General features: G+C 42.9%; 1 protein-coding gene across 3 annotated transcripts in view; it reads right to left on the bottom strand.

The window, feature by feature from the left end:
- Nucleotides 1–8,952: 8,952 nt before the first annotated feature.
- The window catches only part of PLEKHG4B (pleckstrin homology and RhoGEF domain containing G4B), a 69,779-nt gene continuing 55,709 nt past the window's right edge, over nucleotides 8,953–23,022 (bottom strand). For 2 of the 3 annotated variants that reach the window (XM_033168871.1, XM_033168873.1), the window contains exons 15-22: nucleotides 18,740–18,989; nucleotides 15,163–15,252; nucleotides 14,827–15,051; nucleotides 13,673–13,843; nucleotides 12,599–12,779; nucleotides 11,410–11,526; nucleotides 9,857–10,126; nucleotides 8,953–9,203 (exon numbers count right to left, since the gene is read on the bottom strand). In XM_033168871.1, coding sequence (XP_033024762.1) covers nucleotides 8,968–9,203; nucleotides 9,857–10,126; nucleotides 11,410–11,526; nucleotides 12,599–12,779; nucleotides 13,673–13,843; nucleotides 14,827–15,051; nucleotides 15,163–15,252; nucleotides 18,740–18,989 — 1,540 coding nt within the window. In that variant the 3' untranslated portion in view covers nucleotides 8,953–8,967. Of the gene's footprint in view, nucleotides 9,204–9,856; nucleotides 10,127–11,409; nucleotides 11,527–12,598; nucleotides 12,780–13,672; nucleotides 13,844–14,826; nucleotides 15,052–15,162; nucleotides 15,253–18,739; nucleotides 18,990–23,022 lie in introns of those variants that run through there. The other variant, XM_033168874.1, reaches the window with a different exon arrangement.

Genomic DNA, 23,022 nt, shown 5'->3' with positions numbered 1-23,022 from the left:
GCAGCTGCTGCTGAGGGGCGTCCGTGACATGTATTTGGAAGGTAAGAGGAGCAGTCATCTGCTGACCTTGTTTCTATTTTGGTATCAGACACTTATCTGACACCTCTTTTCAATTGTCCAACTTTTATTAATTGACAAAGGCATAGCTGTGTTAGTCTGTTGCACTATAAACAAAAGAGTATTGTCATACCTCAAGGACCACAGAATAGAATGTAGCCTGAAGTTCATTGATATGATCCAGTGTGTTCAGTTGCAAATGATGTTTGTTTTCATTTTGTAGGGTGAGTATGATAGTCTGAGGGATGCCTGATTAAAAATCCTGGGTTGTGATTTTTTCTTTGATGAGTCTGAACAAATGCAGCTGTGAACAATGAATTTTGTGGTGTGTTCTGGGTGGAAGCTGGAAATATGGCAGTATGTGTATTGGTCAATAGATTTCCTGTGTAAGGTGATGCTTATAGGTCTGCTATAAGCTTGCACAATAGGGTGCTGAATGAACCTCTTGGGTACACTGGTCATTGAAGTTTTGATGGAAATGCTCGTGTCTCTTGTCTGAGTCCAGATAATAGTGGTGCCATCAATGTAACTCGCAGAGGTTGTGATGCTGAAAGGTTTCGTCTCAGTTTCCTCTGTGCAATCCAGCCTTCACCAACCTAGCTGGACAGGTTGGCAAAAGTTGAATATTATAGAGTCATACCTCTGGTTGCGTTCGCTGCAGGTTGCGTTCGTCACAGGATACGAACGTGGCAAACCTGGAAGTACCGGAACGGGTTACTTCCAGGTTCAGCACTTTGTGCATGTGCAGAAGCGCCAAATCGCACCGCGCACATGCGCAGATTCGGTGCTTCGGGTTGTGCTTTTTCCATGTTGCGAGCGGGCCTCTGGAATGGATCCTGTTCGCAACCAGAGGTACCACTTTATTATTATTATTATTATTATTATTATTATTATTATTATTATTATTATTATTATTATTATTCATTACCTGTCCTTCACCATAAGGTCCCAGAGTGGGTTACAACAATTAACATACATATTAAAGCAAAATTATGACACAATACTATATTAAACATAACAATGACAGATCCATGATGATAACTGGTCCAACTTTCTCAGCCTAATTATTATGTTAGTATTGTTTCTGAAGCTGTGGGTGGCTTTTTTGCAATACAAATTGCATACAGGTGGCCTCATCCAGATTGGGACTGTACTGCAGGGGTGGGGGCGGGGTGGGGGCAAAGGATTAAAGGTCCCTAAATCCCATCCTGAAGTTCCAATCTGGATTGGGTCCTCACATTGGCAATTTGTGCTCTAGACTATGTTTGTATGTAGTTTGGCCCTAAGAAGACAAACAGATATTTATATAAATAAAATGCCTGTATTCTGATACAGTCATACCTCGGGTTACAGACGCTTCAGGTTGCATGTTTTCTGAAGTACCAGAACGGGTTACTTCTGGGTTTCAGCACTCACGCATGCGCAGAAGCACTAAATTGTGCTTTGCGCATGCGCCGAAGCACGACCAGTGCATGCGCACATGCGGTGCTGCAGGTTGCGAACGCTGCGGGTTGCGAACGTGCCTCCCGCACGGATCACGTTTGCAACCTAAGCGCCCACTGTAATCAAAAATGCTTAGCAACCTCAGTAGAGGATCTAGTGACACTTGTGTTAGCTCCCCAAAATAATTCACTATTGTACACTCCCACCAGGGGTTCCAACTTGAATAAAATTGGGGTGGGGAGGTAAATCTTGCCCCACATAGTTAATCACATGATGTGGTGCACACACACCATTCAAATTTTATGAATTAGTGACACAGAAATGTTGTTTAAAAAAAGAAAAGAAAAAAGGAGCATGTACTAAATCAATAAAGGATAATAAAAATGTTTTATTTATTTTTCCATCTTTTAAAATATATCATACATGGCAATGTTTGACTAACAAAAATAAAACTACTTGAAGAGCATATGAACAATACTTATACTTTTTTATTTAGTTTGATATAAATTCTGTTCCCAAAGTATGTGGGTGTTCCCTAAAGGGGTCTAAGGAGGGGCAGACACTCTCTAGGGGAGGTTCAAGTCCTTCAAACCCAGTTTGTGTGCAGGGAAACAAGTGACCACACTCCTGAAGGTCAGAGCAACGTGGTCAAGCTGTGCTGAACAAGCCATGGCTGAATGGAAAATGATGAGTGTACAGTATAGCTGAAAACACACACACACACACACACACACACACACACACACACACAAAAGCTCTGAAATTCTGCTCCCTGCATATAGGGGGGCAAGTACCGGTAACTTGGTCAGTGCAGGAAGACCACCTCAAATGAAAGAGTGAAGACACATGAAATATATAAAGCAAAGTCACTGGAGATTCTTCCTGGGTTTTAAGTTGTGAGATGTACATTTCTTTTGGATCATACTCTGGATCAGCCATTAGTCTTGCTCTTCCCCCCGCCTTTCTCTCTATACCAGTGGTTTCCAATTAGCTAATTACTGAGGACCCCCTATTTTTAAAAAGCCAAGCCACAGACCCCCTACTTTTGAAAATTTTGATAACTCTATGGTAGTTGCCTCTGCAAAGCATTTTTTGAACAACATGTGGGGTAGCCTCAATACGCAAAGGATTTTAAAGGTAAAGGACCCCTGCCAGTTAAGTCCAGTCATGAACGACTCTGGGGTTGCGGTGCTCATCTCGCTTTATAGGCCAAGGGAGCCGGCGTTTGTCCGCAGACAGTTTTTCCGGGTCATGTGGCCAGGATGACTAAGCCGCTTCTGGTGCAACAGAACACCGAAACCAGAGCAGCACACGGAAACGCCGTTTACCTTCCCACCGGAGCAGTACCTATTAATCTACATGAACTTTTTGGCGTGCTTTCGAACTGCTAGGTTGGCAGGAGCAGGGACCGAGCAACGGGAACTCACCCGTCATGAGGATAAGAACTGCCGACCTTCTGATCGGCAAGCTCAACACACTAGAGAAGAGGATTTTGGATTTGATATCCCGCTTTATCACTACCCGAAGGAGTCTCAAAGCGGCTAACATTCTCCTTTCCCTTCCTCCCCCACAACAAACACTCTGTGAGGTGAGTGGGGCTGAGAGACTTCAGAGAAGTGTGACTAGCCCAAGGTCACCCAGCAGCTGCATATGGAGGAGTGGAGACACAAACCCGGTTCACCAGATTACGAGGCCACCGCTCTTAACCACTACACCACAATGGCTCTCTCACTAGGGCTGAGAGATATATTGTTTTCAACATTGTGATATCCCAATTTATAACAATGTCTGAAGTTGAAGAACAGGTGTGGGGATGAGGGAAGGACCAGTCACAGAGATCAGATGTGTGGGGGGGAGGGGAGGAAGAAGAGTCACTTCCACTACATGGCTTGAGTGGGAGGGGCTGGGGCTGGGGGGGGGGGGGTACATCAAGCCACCATCAACAGGGCAGCCAGCGAAGATGCACATCCACAGTGGCTGTTGCTGCTTTCCTGCTGACTGAGAAAAGCTGCTCTGCCTCATTGCCAGGGGAAGGTAGTGCCACGGGGCCTGGAAGTGAGGGCGATCAGCTGCCCTGTTCTCCGTCAGCATGAGGGAAGACAGCTCAGATCAGCAGTGTTATTGGCTGAAATCACTGTGCGATATCCTCACACAAGGAGTGATATAATGCTGTGTATTGCCAGGTCAAAATCATTCTCACGGTCTGATTTCAAAAATGATTTTGGCCAATATATTGAAAAGTCGCATACTGTAGTGCTAAAACAGACCATAAAAATTTGTGATAATACCATGCAAAAATGACAAAATATTTGGGGGGAGGCAAGGGATGGTGCCATGGACAGGTCCCCCGGACCCCTAATTGGGAACCCCTGCTCTATACTATAGTTCTGTAAGAAAAATTGTCATCATGATGCAATTTGCATGGCAACCAGGCAGCCATGCCAACTGCAGTATGACAACAGAATAGCAGGCAGGCAAGCAGATAGCAGGCAACCCAGGTGAGCTGCCAAGGAAGAAGCTCCAGTGACATTTGTTGGGGGGGGGGGCTTTAGAGAGAGGGTTTGGCACACCACTGCCTAAGATATTCCGCCATTAAATGTGACTGGAGCAATGTTTAAAGAAGGGTGAGAAGTACTTCAGATATTGGTCTGGCAAACTGCTTTCTAAAGTGCCCATCCTTCTGTTAAACATTAGATTAGCTGTGAGGGAAGGGAGTGGATGTTTGGGTTGAGCTGGGCAGCTGAGTGAGCGAGGAGCGGGAGGCGGAGTGGGTGAGGGGAATGGTCCAGTCCAAAGGGAGGTGATGGCCAGGGGTGGGGAGAGGCATGCAAGATGGGTGGGGATTGGAAAGTGGAGTGAGCAGTGGTGGCAACCCCTAATTTTATGTTGTTATGAGTTTGGGTGTCAGAGTTTGTGTGCAAGGCACCCATGCTTCCTAGTTTTAGTGTGTGTTAGAAATCAATCAATGCTTGAAGAGTTCAACTGGAAGTCACTTAAAAGCTGGATTCACCTTCCTGTGTTGAGGAGATCACTTGAGAGATGGGCCATTAACAGAGAACAAAGACAGGGAGATGGGCCATCTGCAAGCCAGAGACTCGCAGCAGGTGGGTGGGGTCCCACCCTGAGATAGTTAGTTGGAAGACAATGCCAGAGAGGTTTTTTTAGGAGGAAGTTTTATGTTTTCAGTTGGCTGTGGTGTGATCAAGGGGGGGAAACATGTCAGTCTGTTAAACGCAGCAAACGGGGGATCGGGAGCCACTACACAATGTGGGCTGGTTGTTTGAATCAGGGGCTGCAGGAATGGGAGAAACAAGATTTATTTGGAGTGAATTGCTTTGAACCCCTCTATCTTGGGCTCAGGCTGTATATATGTATCAATGAAATCCAATACAGTGGTACTTCTGGTTACGAATGCCTCGAGTTATGTTTTTTTGGGGGGTTACGAATGTTTTAAATCGAGAAGTGAGTGTTCTGAGATCTCGTAGGCCTCGCCGCTGCCCTCAGCCAAGGAACACTTACCTAACAAAGACCAAGAACAGTGAAGCTGTTTAGAAAACAAAGATGAGCCTGGGCCAAAAAGCCCTTTGCCAACCCTTGCCCCATTCCCAGCTGTAGCCCTACCCTGTGGGAGGGGGGGGGAGTGGAAAATTTGGGGATTCTGCAAGACATTTTGGGAATTGTTTATGTGAGTCTGTCCTGTGCCTTTGTCTCTGCTTTGCTCCTTCGTTTGGGTGACTTCTAGGGGGCTCTGCCTTCTGCCATTGTTTTGGGGATTGTGTGGAGACCAGTTCAGCTACTGGTTGATTGTGTGACAGCAGAAATAGATAAAAGCCCCCCCCCATCCAAACAATGACTATCATCAGTGCATGTAAGAAGAAAAAAATGTTAGTTTTTTTTCATCTGCAATAGTTTCATCTTATTTCTTTTATAGTACAGTGCATTGATTATTGCCTTCATTTTATGGATCAGTGGTCTCATTAGACAGTAAAATTTGTGTTAAATTGCTGTTTTAGGGGGTATTTTTCATCGTCTGGAATGGATCAATCCACTTTTCCATTACTTTCAAAGGGAAACTGAGCTTCAGGTGAAGAACACTTCAGGTTAAGAATGGACTTCCGGAACCAATTCCGGAACCAGAGGTACCACTGTATCCGAAAGACACCACAGTTTCTGCTGTGCCTCATTTCCAAAGGAAATACAAACCCTGGGTAAGTGCCTGGACCCCTGGAATCTTGCATCGCTTGGAGATTAGGGAGGTGTGTAACAATATGTGTGTGTTACAGGTGGGTAGCCGTGTTGGTCTGCCATAGTCAAAACAAAATCGAAAATTCTTTCTAGTAGCACCTTAGAGACCAACTGAGTTTGTTCCTGGTATGAGCTTTCGTGTGCATGCACACTTCTTCAGATACACTGAAACAGAAGTCACCAGATCCTTAAATATAGTGGGGGAGTGGGGAGGGGTATTACTCAGAAGGGTGGTGGGAATGGGTGATAGGCTGATAAGTGTGGAAAACCTGTTGACGACTCTAAACGGCTGCAGTTAGTCTTGCAGGGAAATGCAAGGGGTGAGATGGCTAAAGATGGCTTTGTTATGTATAATGAGATAAGAATCCAATGTCTTTGTTCAAACCAGGTTTCTCCATGGTTTTAAGTTTGGTGATTAGTTGCAATTCAGCCAATATGTGTGTGTGTTTGTTAATTGCCGTGTGAATTTTTATTCATTTATTCATTCACTTTATTGAAAGATGGAAACATTCTCAGCATAGTCCAAAACTTCTTCAGGGGTTGAGAAAGGGATATTTTAACTTTAATTAAACACACTGGTCACCTGGCACTTTTCACAGCTAGCTTTTGATGCAAATTTGCAGAAGCCTTCTATGCTCAGCATGAAGTTGGCCCCAGAGGGGACAAAGTAAGTTTGTACTGAATATTGTGAGGGTGCTTTCACATTGTCTCTGTTACTCACATACATTTTTTTTTTTTTACTTATCTTCATCCAGTTCTATGCACTCTTGTGTTAGAAAACTTCAAAATTCTGCACCAAACATAGCTGCTTTCTGCACCTGGTATAAATTCTGAAAATTAAATTTGTATTTCCTGTGTTTCTATGTTTACAAAGGAAAAGTTCTGATCTTTGTCAAAACATGTTTCTAGTTGTCTGCAACTTGATATCCAACTAGACTGAAGGTGTTTGGACAGTTAGAAAACTTGTGCTATTGGCAGGGGCGAAGCAAGGGGGCGGGCCGCGATTGGCGCTGCCGGTGCATGGCAACTTTTAAGGCTGCAGCACGTGTGTTCACTGCAGCCTTAAAACTTGCCCCGCCGCTGCTGCACGGTCGGAAGGGGTGCCGGCTGCTCGCACCCACCCAAGATGGCGGGCACAAGCAGCCGGCACCCCTTCTGATTGTGTGGCGGCGGCGGCACAGCAAGTTTTAATTTCATTAAAGGCCAGAAGGGGTGCCAGCCACTCGCGCCCGCCATCTTGGGTGGACTGCGCATGCATGCCATGACATCAAGGCACATGCTAGGGGGCGGCGCCCCGGCTATTGGACTTGTTAAAGTTCTTTTCTCAGCCTGGAATTTGCTCTGAAAATGTCTACCGCAAAGAGCTACAGAAACTCATATCTATTCTTACTATCAGAAATATTTTCACATTCTAACCACACTTGCTTTTAAATCTCACACACTCACTGTTGCCCTTTAGATTTACTGGACTGTATGCTACTAAAAGTTTTTAAGAGTCTGTCATGAAAACGAGCAATTAATAATGCAGAACAATAAAATTAATATTTACAAACAAATCCAGCCACAATTTGTACATTTTTTACACAAAATACTTTCTGCATTTACAGGATTTCAAAAAATATAGTAACAACTAAATCTCACCAGCTATATACAAAAAAGAGGTCAAAAGTAAAGGAGGGGAATCAAAAACAAACTTCCTAATACAAACAAGGATACATTTTTTCCCCCCTCAGAAGAATGCCACCTGGACTCAGAGCTGCAGGTTCTGCGAGGTTCAAGTTTTAGAAATTCTATTATGGATTCTGCACCAAATCATCCTGGAGAATGACAAAAGTTTATTTATTTTTTATTCAGAAGCAGTGAAAAGAATAAATATTTGTTTGCAAAAGTTTGGCTGCAATAAATTGTATATAATTACTCAGATGAAATTAATTTGGAAGAATCAGCAATATCTGGATTAACACTTTGTAAAATCTTTTTAATCCTAATTGTCTAAACAATAGGCCCAACTGAAACCTGTTTGTGGTGTAGAATTTCAGGTATGGATTTGGATGCCAGTAGTGTGCTTGGCCCCAAGACCCATTTATGTCTGCAAAGGCCTTCACCCCCTGCTCTCCATGCATAAACACAAGGGTCAGGGTGGGGCTCTGCATGACTGATGTACCATCTGTTAAAATGTAGAGTTCTGTGTAGATTTCTTATTGGACACATGGATTATGTATTGGATTTGGGCCTGTGAAATCTAATCCTATTTAGCCAAGGTCTTTGCCATGCTGTTTCTTCTCTGCAGAAGAGGCCTGGTTAATAGCATTGCCCATCATTAACTCCGCTGTGTGGTTGAATGAGACAGGGGCACTGAGGCTGCAGAGCTATGCGCTATTTCCAAGGGGAAAGTCTCACTGAACATAGTGGGACTGACTTCGGAAGAGGCATGCATGATGGGATTGCTCTGCTGAGGACCTCCAGCGCATGGCAATCTGCCAACTGCTATGGCTCAGTTTCCAAGTGCACACAATGTCAGCACTCTAAGGCTCTGGTCTTCAACTGGTTGGCCACGACGTACCAAGTCACAGCCTGATCTAAGGTGGGTTGCAAAAGCAGTATAATTTCATGTGGCTTGTGCCCTCGTCCCCATGGGTTATGATTTTCATAACAAAACATAAATATCAATACATTACTATTATGCTATATGGGGGGGAACCCTATGTAGCATATAGTAACACAGAGCATGTGTGCTATACAGTACAGCCACTCAATATAATGCTGCAAGAGAATCTCCCAAAAGCAATTTTTTGATGATGGAGAGAGGAGGGGATTTTTTTTGTACACGATAAGGATCCCGCAATCTACTAGGATCAGCCAGGGATCTACCGGTAGATTGCGATCTACTGGTTGGACATCCCTGCATCTAGTTCAGTGATCCCTGAAGTACAGAAAGAGGAGCACTCAGCACATGGAAAACTAATCAGACAAACTGCTCTAAGTGCTGGTTTGCTTATTATATGTTTGGAAGCTCAAACCATGGTGTGAGAAAGTGGATGTGGTGTCTTGACTGAGCCATACTGTGGGATTTCTACAGCTGATGTTGGCATTTGAACCTGGTGAGCCCTCCAACACCAATGAAGTTGAAAAGGTAAGGAATATCTCCTACCCTTAATGACATAAGTGGCAACTGAGTGATGCTGGTAAAACATCCTCACTCTCATTTTTATGTATTTACACCTAATGAAGGAAAACACTCACAGCATGAACATACTGACTGCTGGGCTTTGATCTGAGGTTCTTCTCTGAGAGGGCAGGAGATGTGCATTGTGATGCGGGCTTGGAACCAGGGCTTGAAGTGCCTTCATCGAGAAATGTCTCCACGAGGAGTGGGGAGAATCCAGCCTGGGCAGACCAGCTGAAACCACTTGAGCTTTCACCCGACGTGCACTGGGATGACTCTGAACTCTCTGTAACTACAGGAAGTAGGAAGGAAGAGACCATTGACATTAGAGGCTGCGGCCAGCCTATTGTTCAACAGGAATTCCAGCAACACAACTGAAAGAAAGTAAACTTACAATCTGTGATATTTTCAAGATTATGGGTCTTTGTAAACTGTGCCAGCTGCACACTACACAAGGTACTCTTAGTCTGTACACAAACATTTGACAAATGAAATATATGTCGGCATTGTCAGGATGCAAGTCTGTGTGAGTCTTGAACTGTTGACCTGAGGAATGCCAGGCAGGAACTGAGCCCGGGTACCATCACTTTGCTTTGGTCAAAGCAGGAAACTGCAAGGAGACTAGCCAGATTCCAAGGCACCTTGACTGTATGCATTTTAGCACCTGCTGAAGACATTCTTATTTAGACAAGTCTAAGTCTATGAAGGTATCAAGAAAGTTTGTATGAATTTTAATTTGTTTTAATATATTCTACTATGATTTTAACTTTTTTTGTATGCTTTAAATTATGGTTGTATTTTTTTAGCAATGATTTTTTGTTTCATCTTTTTTTGTAAAGTGCTCTGAGGTTTTTCCCCCCTACAATCAAACAGCATATAACTTTAATGAAATATAAATAAATAAATTATTGGCCTTCCCTAATTCTGGCATTGCAATGCACTCACTCATTGAGGGCTGGCTCCCAATGTCCTGTTCCAGCTCATCTTCCTCAATACAGGCTCTGACATCGTATGACCAGTGGTAAAAAGGCGGTCCCACCAAGCCTGGGTGGGACGGGGCGGAATATATGTGCAGATTTAGCGAGCCCAGGATGGAAGATGAGGACTGGCTGCTTGAGGAAGATGTGCTGCTGTTTGAGATCGTGGAGTGGGGCCTCTTAAACGGCGTGGAATGGTCAAATGAAGAAACAGCTATTGAGGCACGGCTCCTTGACTCTGGCAAAACAAATAAAAATATCTCTGTCAAGACCCATAAAGAGCCAAGTATATAAAGTAAAAAGTTACATCTAGAAAAGTCGTGGGGAAGAGCCATAACTCAGGGTGGTGGTAGTGGTGGGGTAGAGCAATTCATTCAAGAGCAAAATATCCAAGTTCAATCCCTGGCTTGTCCTGTTGAAAGACTCTTCTATAACTTGCTGCCAAGGAGTGTAGTGGACTCTCCTTCTTTGGAGGTCTTTAAGCAGAGGCTTGACAGCCATCTGTCAGGAATGCTTTGATGGCGTTTCCTGCTTGGCAGGGGGTTGGACTGGATGGCCCTTGTGGTCTCTTCCAACTCTATGATTCTATGATTCTAAAGACCTTGCCTAATACCCTGGAGCATTGCCAATAAGCGTCTACAATCACTAGGCTAGATGGACCAATGGCCTGGCTTGATATAAAGCATATTCATATTTCAGAGTGTTTCCAAGGATCCCAGAATTGGCGAAGCCTAGCTAAGCCTCTCTCACTCCACACAGAGACTGCATTTGGAATGTCTGAAAATACTTCTTCCTTCTGTGTTTTTACAGGACCAAAATCACCATGGAATTAGTCTACTGTGGAGAATGTTAACGTGCTACACTGCTTCTCAAATTGTGTGCCGCAAAATGTCTACTGGATCATGGATGCACATGAGGCTGGGCCGAAGCCAATTCTGAAGGGCAGTTTGATGGCACATTTATTCATAGAGTCACCATCTTTTCCATTTGAAAACACCCCAAGTAGTGAATTATCACTTGAGAATCTAAAGTCTTGTTATGTGAGAACAAGGCAAGCTGATGGTCTGCCTGAAAAGGGAGGAGGAAGAATATGGAAGAATATTCACAGGAGGCAATCCTTTTGCTGCTCTGTCTGAAAGAGCCTAAAGCAGGCATCCCCAAACTGCGGCCCTCCAGGTGTTTTGGCCCACAACTCCCATGATCCCTAGCTAACAGGACCAGTGGTCAGGGATGATGGGAATTGTAGTCCAAAACATCTGGATGGCCGAAGTTTGGGGATGCCTGGCCTAAAGGCTTGGGAGTGTCTTAGTGGGAATTTTTCAAAAATCTGAGGGTCCCCTCAGTTTCAAAATTCATTTGCCTTGCGGCAAGGTGATGTTGCTATTGAGGAACAGAACTTGCAGAACTAGCTGTGCATTTTCCCCCCATGTGGGTGGGGATCTAATAAAATAATTTTTGTAAGAAGTGGACAAGAAATTTAAAAGAGTTGCCAAAGAAGTGAGGGAAGGCATCTAACTGTACCTGCTCGTTTCATTATATAGTCTATTGCTCGATCACTTATAGCTGCATCACTGGGCTTGATGTCCATGAAGGGTTTGTTTCCTATGCCCATTGACACCATTTCTTGCATTCGGAGTTCTAAAAGTAACCATCCAAAAACATGAGAGAAACAATTACGAAATAATTCCTTATACATGTCTGAAGGTATTTTATACTAAGAAAACCCAAAACGAGTGTGAAGGAAAATGACTCTAATAATAGGCCTACAAACAATGCAAATTAAAGGGGAAGGATGTAAACGTTACACTGTTCCATGTGTAAAACTGTTGAGCTCTTTGTACAAAAGAATATATGACAGAGACATTTTTCTTTTTTAACAGAAAATGTAAGATTGTGTGCCAAGAGTGCTTCAAATTCTACCACAAGAAAACCACAAATGCCACGGTCACCTGACCATTCCTAGGTCCCTATGCTTGCTCTAGTAGACCAGTAACATAATGTATATTAAAATAGTTTAGATATGAAATGTCATTGCATAACCTTATTGGAACTGAGGCAGAGATCTAACAAAGATGGGCAACATACACACATGGGTGGTGATGGGGTGGTTCTGAAGGAGGAAGGCCTGCTCACCTCTTGCAGAATGCTGCTTTTGCTATGTACAGTATTCAGAGAATGTAAATCAGGGGTCCCCAAACTAAGGCCCAGGGGCCGGATGTGGCCCAATCGCCATCTAAATCCAGCCCGCGGACAATCCAGGAATCAGTGTGTTTTTACATGAGTAGAATGTGTGCTTTTATTTAAAATGCATCTCTGGGTTATTTGTGAGGCATAGGAATTCGTTCATTCCCCCCCCCCAAATATAGTCCGGCCCCCCACAAGGTCTGAGGGACAGTGGACTGGCCCCCTGCTGAAAAAGTTTGCTGACCCCTGGTGTACATAGTGACTTGCAGAGGAACCTAAGGAAAAATATGTCTCCACGTCCCCAACCACTGAGGTTTTAATGCACAAATGAAATTAAATGTACCAACACTTCATTTTGGTTTGGGGTGGGGAATGAAGGGTTATGACACAGGCATCAGACAAGAGTTGACTTTTGAAGGATGGATTTGAAGGGATTTGTGGTGGCATCGCATTGGTTGCCCTAGGAAAGAGTTTCATGCATAAAGGGTAGCAATAGGCAAAGGGCAGAATATTTTGGCAGGCACACCTCGGTTTCTCAAGGCTTGTCTCCAAAGAATCTTTCCTATGAGATTTGTCCATCCAATCTTAGTTTCTACTGAATTTGCTTGAAGGATGTAAGTGTCTTGAGATTTTCTTCTCCTTCGAAACCAGATTTCAAATCTGAGGCCACTATCTCCAACATTCTCTGTCATTCCAATCTCAGCTGTCTGAAAAAAAAAATCAAAATAAATAAATAAATGTGAAAAAGAAACCTGAGGAACACTGTTTAAGAGCATGAAAATCTATTAGTCCTGCAAAATGAAGAAGTGTATATGGATAAGGGCATAGTAGCTAGAAAACTCTATCAATATGGATTTTCCGTCACAGAAGCATGGTTCTCACCAGTGTGGATTAAAGTTGCAAGTAACTACCGGTTGCACATTGATTCAATGATTACGTTTTTGTCCCACCCTTTCTCAAAGGATTTCAGGGCATATATATACGATTTCATTTGCAAGCTAGGGCAGAGCCAGAGCAGGCTGAGAAGTTCTGACTGGCCCAATATATAGGGTTGCCATTTTTTATTTGCCAAAGTTTTGCCCAAAGTTGTTGAACTTCTTTGGCAAAATCACAAAAAATAAAGTCGCTGAACTATTTTTAGGGGAAATCACCCAAAACAACACTGCCCACTGCCGACATGGGTTGCCGTATGTCCGGATTTTTCACGATTTTCGCCTGGACACTGCTTCTGACTCCAGTATTCCAGCTGTGTCTGGGAAATTCCGGATGGCAACAACACTATATCCATGAGTGGCCCATTCTCAATATCTGCAACTACCAGCCATGCTTGTGAAATGTACCGAATGGATTTTACTGGCTGGACTGCTAGAGATTGCCTTGAATAATGCATATACCAGATCACTTCCTTGTTTGTTTCTACTTAGCCCCTTCCCCACGCTAGAAAGTGCAAAACACTATGAGAGGTGGTTTATTGCATTTATATGCCCCCTTTCCTTGGAGGGGTTCAAGGTGGTACCCCATTCTAGCAATGACCAGACCCAGACCTGCTTGGCCGCATCACATGCCTTCAAACCAGCACACCCAACAAGGATGCATTTACCTTAAATGACTGTTTGTACATGTAAATGTCATATCCCCCATCAATCTTTTTTGTTTTACTGAACAAGATGAGGTCTTCGAAAAGGAAAACATGCCTCAAGTACTTCTTTCGGCCACAGCACACAATAAACTCATCTTGACACCTCAGCTGTCCTTGTTCTTTCAGATTGACCTGATCAGAGAAGAAGAGACAACACAGGAGAAGGGGTTTCAAACAGGAGTTTGGTTCAACTTCCTTAGGCCTGAGGGCTGCTTTGGGCTAGGGTTCTCCTAACATGAATTAAAAAAATTTTTTTAGCACCTTCCAACTAGAATCAAAGGTACTTCAAATACATGGTGACAGTAATCTTACAAACCTTCTGCTCCTGGTGTTTTAGGGGGTGGGAGACCCTCCAAGATGTTCCTGAGGGGTGGTAAGACAGTTCTAAAGCCATAAAGCAATCTGTTAGTAAGTTCTGTAGCCTTCCCCCCTTCTTTTTAGCTAATATGGGCTATAGTTATCAGCAGCAGTCAGGACTCTAGCCTGGGGACTTCCATCTGCTGACCCCAGCTGTAGAAAAGGGAAAAGGTTTTTCTTCCTTTCTTCCTTTCTTATTTATAACAGAATCCGGGTCCTTCCAATAAAGCTGAATGTTGGAAGCTTCAGGACAGACAAAAGAAATAATTTTTTTTCACACAGTCAAAACTATGAAATTTGCTCCCACAAGAAGCAGCGATGGCTATCAATGTTGATGGCATTTAAAGAGTAGCAGACAACTTTATGGAGGGTAAGGCTACGAATGGCTGCTTGCCACAATGGCTCTGCTCTGCACATCCACTGTCAGAGGCAGGGCGCTTCTGAATACCAGTTGCTGCAAATCACAAAGGGGGAGAGGGATGTGGCGCTCAGGTCTCGATTGTATGCTTCCCATTGGCACCTGGTTGGTCACTGGACCAGATGGGCCTTTGGTCTGATCCAGCAGAGTCATCTTATGGAAATGTAGACAAGTATTATATGCAGATGCTGAGCTGAGAGTGGCTTGTCTAAGTGGGTGGAGGTGTGATTTGAACACACCTCCACCCACTTAGTAGCCACCAGGCAACTAAAGCTACAAAAATTAAGCTTTCCTGAACTGCACAACAGGGATTTCGGGGTGTGTGTGTGGCTGTACTTACATCACATCCTCTGATGGCATCCATTGCAAGTAAATCATTTCCATGGCGAAGCTGAAACTTGACCATTTCTTCAGCAGCACGGAGGGCGCTGAGCTCCTGTTCCTGCGCTGCCGAACACTGCTTGATCAGATCCTTCAAAAGCAGTGCATATTTGCTCATTCTCTGGATAGGTTTCAGCAGGTAAGAAGCCAGGTTCATTTTATCACCCAATTCCTGCTGCTTATTCTGTAAGATTAGTAGAAGGACACATAACCAGTAGGTGATAAAATACCGCAAAGGTCAACAAATTCTACTCAGACACAATCATAGATGTAGTAAACATTAAGTGACAGTTACTTTAAAGAAGGTATTTCCGTGGCTTATAAGCAAAGCGTCTGACTGCGGCTTGTTCTTGCTGTACAATGCATACATTCCAAACTGTTCTTCCTGAAATAATGAAAGATAGATTCACCATTTAATTGGTTAATTAATGATGATACACATCAAATACATTAAGAAGCAGACAAATCAAGAATAAGACTATGTAAAACACACAAGGATACTATATATAAAACTCAGATCTAACTCCACCCCACCCTACTAAAAAATTAAGCAGAAAAATGAGATCCAAAGTCCTGGGTGAATAAGAATGTTTTTGCCTGCTGCCTAAAAACAGAGAGGGGTGGCACCAGCCATGCCTCTCTGAGGAGTGTGTTCCATCAACTGGGGGCCACCACTATTTTGTGAGTCCTGAAACTGTTACAGGTTTCTAATGTTTATGTTCGACACAGACTGATTATCCTCTGTTAGTATACCTGACAGCATCAGTGAGATGCAATTATGCAAATTATTGAAAGTTAAGTAAAATGCCTTCCTACAGTGAGTGAATGAAACAAAAATGAACAAAACTATGTAGTCACACCTGTTACTCGCACAGAAAGTGAGCTGGGGGTGCCCAATTCTGATACGTATTTGTAAAATAGAAGGATGAAATTTCTTTTTTTATCCCATTTCTATTTGAGTTCATGTAACTATGTTGCTTTGCTGCTTCATCTTACGTTTTTGCATGTCCCTAAACAGATTGAAATAAAAGAGTGTGAATAAGAAAAGAAAAAAACCCTAAACTAAACTATGCAGTAATAGCAAAACCTATGAGCTATGTAGGAGTGGGGGGAAATAATGGGTATTGCTCAAGAATGATGGCATCATTTGATTAGTCTAATGAAATAAAAATAAATAAAAATATGGACCATAAAAAATAGCAAGATGTTAAGGATGCCAGAATTTTTGCAAGAGAAATGGACTGTTTGCCAGTATGGTATAGTAGAAAATGTGATGAGAGAGAAACCTCAGTACATAGCCCCACTCAACTAGAAAGCTCTTTGGTGGCCCCTTGGTCCTGTTCAGGCATTATTAAAACAGGAACATGAAGAGGTAAAGATGGGATCAGTGCAGTAGCTCTGGTCTGTTCCTGGTTTTGTTGTCCTTCATGAGTTGGAAGGCATCTGTTCAAAGCTGGGAGCCTTTGATATGTGTAGGGACTCCTGCGAGAGTGACTAGGAAAACCAGGGCAGCAAACTATGCAGAGAGCCTCCACAGATAAAAGAAGCTCCCCTCTACAGACAATCTCAATCTGCAAATGGGGACGGAGCACGTTGCTCAGTCTCACTGTGGTATTATTATCATTATCATTATTATTAAGAACGCTGCTTGAATACGCTGAGCAGAAAGTGGAAATCAACTGTTGCCAACGTGATCAACAGTTCTGACAAACTAACAGCTACATTGTGCGCATCAGCGGCATTTGATGACATCATAATGGCAAAGAGTAACTTAGCATCCAGAAATGCATTGAATGGAATTTTCCACTTTATTTCATGGCAACACATACAGAAAACCTGGCAATGGTTAAACATGCTGAGTAGTGAGCAGTTATGTAAGGCTGTTGTTGCACACTCTAAACAGAGCATGATACTGAGTAGTTGTAGTCCATAGAATCATAGAATTGTAGTGTTGGAAGGGAACCTGATGGCCATCTAGTCCAACCCCCTGCAACTCAGGAATCTCAGCGCTTGGTCCCCGTTATCCTTCTTTAAACCAGGTAGGAAAACCAGATAGATATTTCTTTAAATTCAATATTCATTTTTAAGTGCTTACTGGAGATTTTTGATGACAGAGAAAAATTAAATAAAGGTTATTTCGACTCAAATAAAGTAACAGTGCAGGAATTTTGGTTCCACAATAGTACTTTGCTTTTCTGAGCTTTAAACACATTTTATGAGCACTAATTAATCTTTACAGCACCTCTGTTTGCTGAAGAAGTAAAACAAAAAAAATGTACCCACTTCATTTTAGAGTCTAAGACTTAAGACAGTGAAGAAAATTGCATCCGTGTTGCCAGGTGAGAGGATCAAAGTAGTGACTAAGAACACCACCCCCTTAAAATATACGGGGGGGGGGAGTTACTATACCAAGGCAAACCTTCAGATTGGCAAATCCTGGACCTCATCCAGTCAAAATTAAGGACTTAAAAGTCCCATTGATTTAAACAGAAGGTATTAGTTGTCCCATAGTACTGCTTTACTTCAGAATGACTCGACAGCCAAAAAGTTGTAAATAAATTTTGCTCCCTGCTTCTCTCTCTAACATAATGCCCTCACAGTGTTTTCCGTGCATGCAAGTAGGAACTTGCAAAAGTGGAAATCAAGAAAAAGATTCTGGCCTGTCAGCTTACATATATATTTGAAAACTAACAGTTTGGGCAAATCAGGGGCTACTATAATGTACAGGAACTTGTATGGGATTAAACCGAATCGCAGAATTGTAGTGTTTGTAATGTTGTAATGTTCTGTGGCACAAGATCAGGGAACGGCTATTTAAAACTTTTAAAACAAGTGATGGAAGAGACAGGCAATATAAATAAATGTAGGGGAAGTTGCATTAAAAGCCTTTCAGGCTGCTATCCTATACACACAGTGACCTTTGCCAAACTCAGTGAGGTTTACCTCTTAGTAGACATGTATTGGATTGCACAGCAATTCTCCAAGTGAAATACAAACAGGTATTTAGTGGCTTGCCTCCATTGGTAGAAGAGGAACACCATTATTCAAATCATTACAAGTGCACTCTGTCCCTTTTCCTCCAGAAATCCCATTTAAAAGCCATTTTTGGCAGGGATGGGGAATTCCCCCCCCCCCCAATAGTCTTGTGATCCAGCTGCCAATTGGACCAGAGTCATTTACTGATTTGTGTAGGCCATAAAATGTCAGACCCTGTGATCTTTCAGGTCAGGAGCTGATCTTTTCTTGACTGTAATGGCAAAGGAGAGCTTATCCCAGCCACTTATCCTGGGACAGAACAGGCAGCTGGGATCATATGATACGTATGTGTGTTTGGGTGGGACAAAAGGGATAGGGATCAGTTGGACTGTCAGCCTTGTTCTAGGGGCCATTGCTACTTGCCTCACATGAATGGAAACATGACAAACTGTCCATGTGCTGACAGATGCCACGCAGGCAATTTAGTGCAATGGAACAAGAAGGCAGTGGTGTTTCTTGGGGTCTCAAATTTCAGCAGTACCCTGCTCCATGCCAAAATCCAGCCCCCTTCTGCTTCTTGTGCTCCATTCTAAATCACAGTTGCGGTGCCCCGGTGGTGTGCTGAGGCTCCGTGCCCAGTGTGACCGAACCGCCTCTGAAGAAGGGCCAAAGTAAGATGCCTTTAACTGGAAATAACTATTGTATATGGAGCTATCTCTGTGGGCAAAATGCAGTATAGAGCCCTGTACAGACATGGTGTGCAGAGAGAGAGAGGAAATACGGAATTAGATAGCTTCATGAGGAAAAAGTGGTATTTCCTAGTAATACAATTTTTAGTCAATACAAGAAGATATCTGAGGACAATAACACACTCCACAATGGAAAATGAGACTTACATGTCTGAGAAAAGAGTGGCTAACCCGCAGTGGGAAGTCTGTGCAGTGTTCCAGTTCTTTCAGGAAATACAGACGATGGAAGTCATACAGTTTTTCCAAATTTCCAAATATGATATTCCGCTTCCCTCGCAAATCCTGAGGTAAGTCAATCCTTTCCATTTCTGGGAAATAGCTGTTGATGATATAGCCTAAAGATCTGACATACTCCCTTTCTGTTGTGATCATCTCATCCATTATGTGGTTCACCTTACTGCTGAAACAAACAGAAGAATTGCATGGAACACAGACAACAATGCTTAATTAGCAGTAACTTAAGAATTTAGCATCACAGGATAGCTTTGCTGAACCAGTCATACCTATAAAGACATGGAAATTTTGATGACAAAATGCATACATGTGGTGACATAAAGCAGACCTGTGTACTGCCTTCTGGGGAACTCCTGATTCATGGATTTCCTTTTGCACCTTACTCATTCTGAACTGAAGACACTTCTCCATCTCTGGGCCTGTAAGTGGGAATGATTCCCTGGAGTAATATTGTACATTTCTCACTTGAGAAATCATCCATGCAAAAATCAGGGTTGCCTCATTGGCTGCTAAACGGTTACTACAGTGTACTGATTTTGGCATTTGTAGTTATAGCAGTCAATCTTAGTTCTTGCAGGTTTCAGGCTCTTATCTGCTGCCATAGTTTCCCACTCCACCCTTCCCACTGATAAAAAAAAAAACACCCACGTACACTCTGACAGAGTAGGGCTTATCCACATCAGGTGCTGAAGAAGAACAGTAAGTAGCCAGGAAGACAAAATAATTTTCTTATTTGAATCAGGCTCCCCCTACAGTACAGAAACGTTTCCTATTACAGTGGTACCTCGGGTTACATACGCTTCAGGTTACATACTCCGCTAACCCAGAAATAATGCTTCAAGAACTTTCCTTCAGGATAAGAACTGAAATTGTGCTCTGGCGGCAGTGGGAGGCCCCATTAGCTAAAGTGGTGCTTCAGGTTAAGAACAGTTTCAGGTTAAGAACGGACCTCCGGAACGAATTAAGTACGTAACCAGAGGTACCACTGTACATCAGCAAGTCTATTATGACATTTCCATGTTTACATTCTACTGCAAAACAGAAGAACATTCCAGAGGTGATGTACAGCTGCTTTCTCATGAATTTCCCCAAACAATACAATATTCAGCACACAGGGAGTTCCTGCTGGGAAAACAGGCCTGAGACTGAACGATTGAAAGGCAAGCAGTGAGGAAAAGGATTTGAAGAACTACTGGCAGTGGGATTACTGACTTCTCTTTCCCTGGATAGCAGACCCCACTGCCATACTGCACACTGCATTTCAAACTCCCCCATTTGCTGTGTGGCATATGGTATACATTTATTGGTGGAAGGGTGTGTGTCAAGTGCTGCAACTAGAGAAAGCCAGAAGCCCAAAATCCTCCTTATTTGACTCTCAGCCAATTAAACAATTTTAGCTATGACTTTAGTTGAATGTTTATAAATTAAGTGAATCTGTATAATTTGCATGTAACAAAAAGCAGTAGTTCTGAGACAGAAAGGAAACTTTCTTTGGGTTTATATGATGCAGCACAGGCATCATCTTAAAAAACATCTTCCCTCCTGTGCGATCTGAAAGGCAGCGCCTGCTATCTGCAGTTGTGTGCTATTCCAGGGGCTCCAGGTTCTTACCCAGGGTTTGTTTCCATTGGAAATGAGGCACAGCAGAGACAGTGGTGTCTTAATGATATATGGCTTATTTACACATATATACAACCTGAGCCTATGCTGGAGGAGTTCAAAGCGTTACGCTCCAAGCGGGTCCCTTGCTTCTCCCATACGTAGGTACAGCAGCCTTGGATACAAAACAGAAATCTGCCATCCTTTCTGCCAGTGTTTTGCTAGCACATCACTGTCCACTGCCATCCTAAGAATTCTGGCCTTTTGTCTCCTGCTAATGAACTCCAAATGGAGGGGCTCACATCCCTCTGGTGTCCAGCAGAGAGCCACTGCTTTGTTTATCACCCATCTCCCTGACCCTTTGTTTGCATAACAACTCAGCCATTCTCAGGCTTTGTTCCCCTAACAACCACACTCAGTGCTTGGCAGTTTAAACTCCCCCAACCTTAATTAATTCTAACCTTTATTGGACCCAGGAATTTAGGGTGTCTCACACCCCACACCCCACACTACTTATTTTAAATATATATTAATCAGGGTACCTGTTGAGTCTATCAAATGCGCTATTTAATGAGATTTACCCTGATTAATCGATTAAACAATGGTGTTCTGCTACTTAAGAAGTAGTTGTGCATGTAGTTGCAGAGCTGTTTGGATCTTGGCCAACAGATTTTGCATAAATAATAATTATACAGTAGTCCAACCATATCTGCAGAAACGCCAAACTTCTGATTTTGGTCCCTGATCACAACAATACCAAGCTATTTTTCTTGGAAAAAGGTAATTCTGGCACATCTCTGTACTGAGTGGATACAGATAATTCAACCACACAGGAATGAGAAAGACAGCTTAGAGTCTCCACTGATTTATTTCTCACAGTAAACCAATGGTTTTCTCTCAAGTCACACTAGGGTGCCTGGCACACAGTTTAAGTAAAACTGGACAATGCCAGTATAAGTGGCTCAAAACCCTTTAGAGCGTCACCTAATCCATCTCTTCACTTAAATATATGCTATATGGCACCTTTGCCCACACATTGGACCAGGGTGCTGTACCTGCCTAATGTGACAGATCAGCCTAGGACAATATTTAGTTAGATTTGTTGCACTTAAGTCTTAGACGTGTATCTGCCACTGTAGTAGTCATTTTAGTTTCTTTTAAATATGTCTCCTGTTGATGTAACAGAAATAATAAACAACCTTAACAATAGAAGAAATATTTTGGGTCATTAACAAAAACAGGAAAGGTTTTATCTCATACATCTAGAGCAGTGTTTCCCAACCTTGGGTCTCCAGATGGTTTTGGAATACAATTCCCATTATCCCTAGCTAGCAAGACCAGTGGTCAAGAATGATGGGAATTGTAGTCCGAAAACAACTGGAGACCCAAAGTTGAGAACACTGGAGCACCAAATCAAGAATCAGTACCTATAAATAAATTTGTCAGAATGGGGAAATGCTGTGGAACAGTCTCTCTGCAGACCAGTAGATAAAATAGTTTGAATTGTAGTCTTCTTAACCTAGGTTGCAAGGAGAGTGGGATTTGGAGAACAGAAGTAGCAGTGGAGAGGGATGCTGAAGCTGTCCCCTGCCTAACACTTCTTGCCTACGCTGCCCTCCCCCAGCCCCTATTTCCAAGTCTGTTTTCCAGCTGCATGCCTGCCAAGGCTTGAGGAAAAGCTGCAGTGGGAGGGTTCAGAGAGGAACTTAGAACTTTAGATGCATCACCTCTGAATTAGGTGCTGGGAATATCTGGAGCCAGACCTAATTTATGGAAATGTAAACAGTTTTTTTTTTTTTGGGGGGGGGGGGGTTGGGGGGTGAACAAGCCTAGCCTTAATCCAAATAAAATGGAAGTGCTGGGAAACTGGCCAGTCTGGGTGGAGATGTATTGCTGAACCTAGATGGGTTGCACTCCCTGGAAGCATGAAGTTCACAGGTTGGGTGGGAGCACTCCTGAATTTGACAGTAATGATGGAAGCACATCAATGGCACAGAGTCAAGGGACAGAGCCTTCTAGCTGATGGCCCCATGGTTGCAGAACTCCCTTCCTACAGAACTATGAAGCTACAAAAAGCTACTTCAGTGAAGTGCAGACCTTCAAATGTGCATTGAAGGCTCATTTCTTCCAATCTGACTTTAACATTTTTTTTAATGCGGTTGATTCCACTTGGTTTGTGCCTACAGTTCTGGATTCTTATGTTTTCTAACATGTCACATAATTATTTTTAAGTTTCAAATGGATCTCAGCTGATCTCATTTAGTTGTATGCTTTCTTGTGAAGACTATGCATTGAAAGGCAGAATATACATATGCTAAATACTTTGTAAAAAGCAGAACGGTGCACCATGATTCATTTAAATGACATTCCTTGTTTTATTAAACCAAACTTGGATTGTATGGTATCAAATGAAAGGTACCTTTAACGCAAAGTAAGAACTTGTTTTTGGTCCAATCAAGATGAAAACTCAGTATTACTGAGCGCATTATTTATGAATAATGGCCAGGGCAGAAACACAATGTCAAAAGCGGTAATTCTTTCCTTCAGTTGCTGGCAAATTTTCTCTAAATTGTACAATATTTCTACTTATATCTAAT

This window comes from Lacerta agilis, chromosome 14 (assembly GCF_009819535.1).
Source record: "Lacerta agilis isolate rLacAgi1 chromosome 14, rLacAgi1.pri, whole genome shotgun sequence".
Lineage (NCBI taxonomy): Eukaryota > Metazoa > Chordata > Lepidosauria > Squamata > Lacertidae > Lacerta > Lacerta agilis.
The sequence above is the reverse complement of the archived record's forward strand: the minus strand, read 5'-3'. Positions and strand labels throughout refer to the sequence as shown.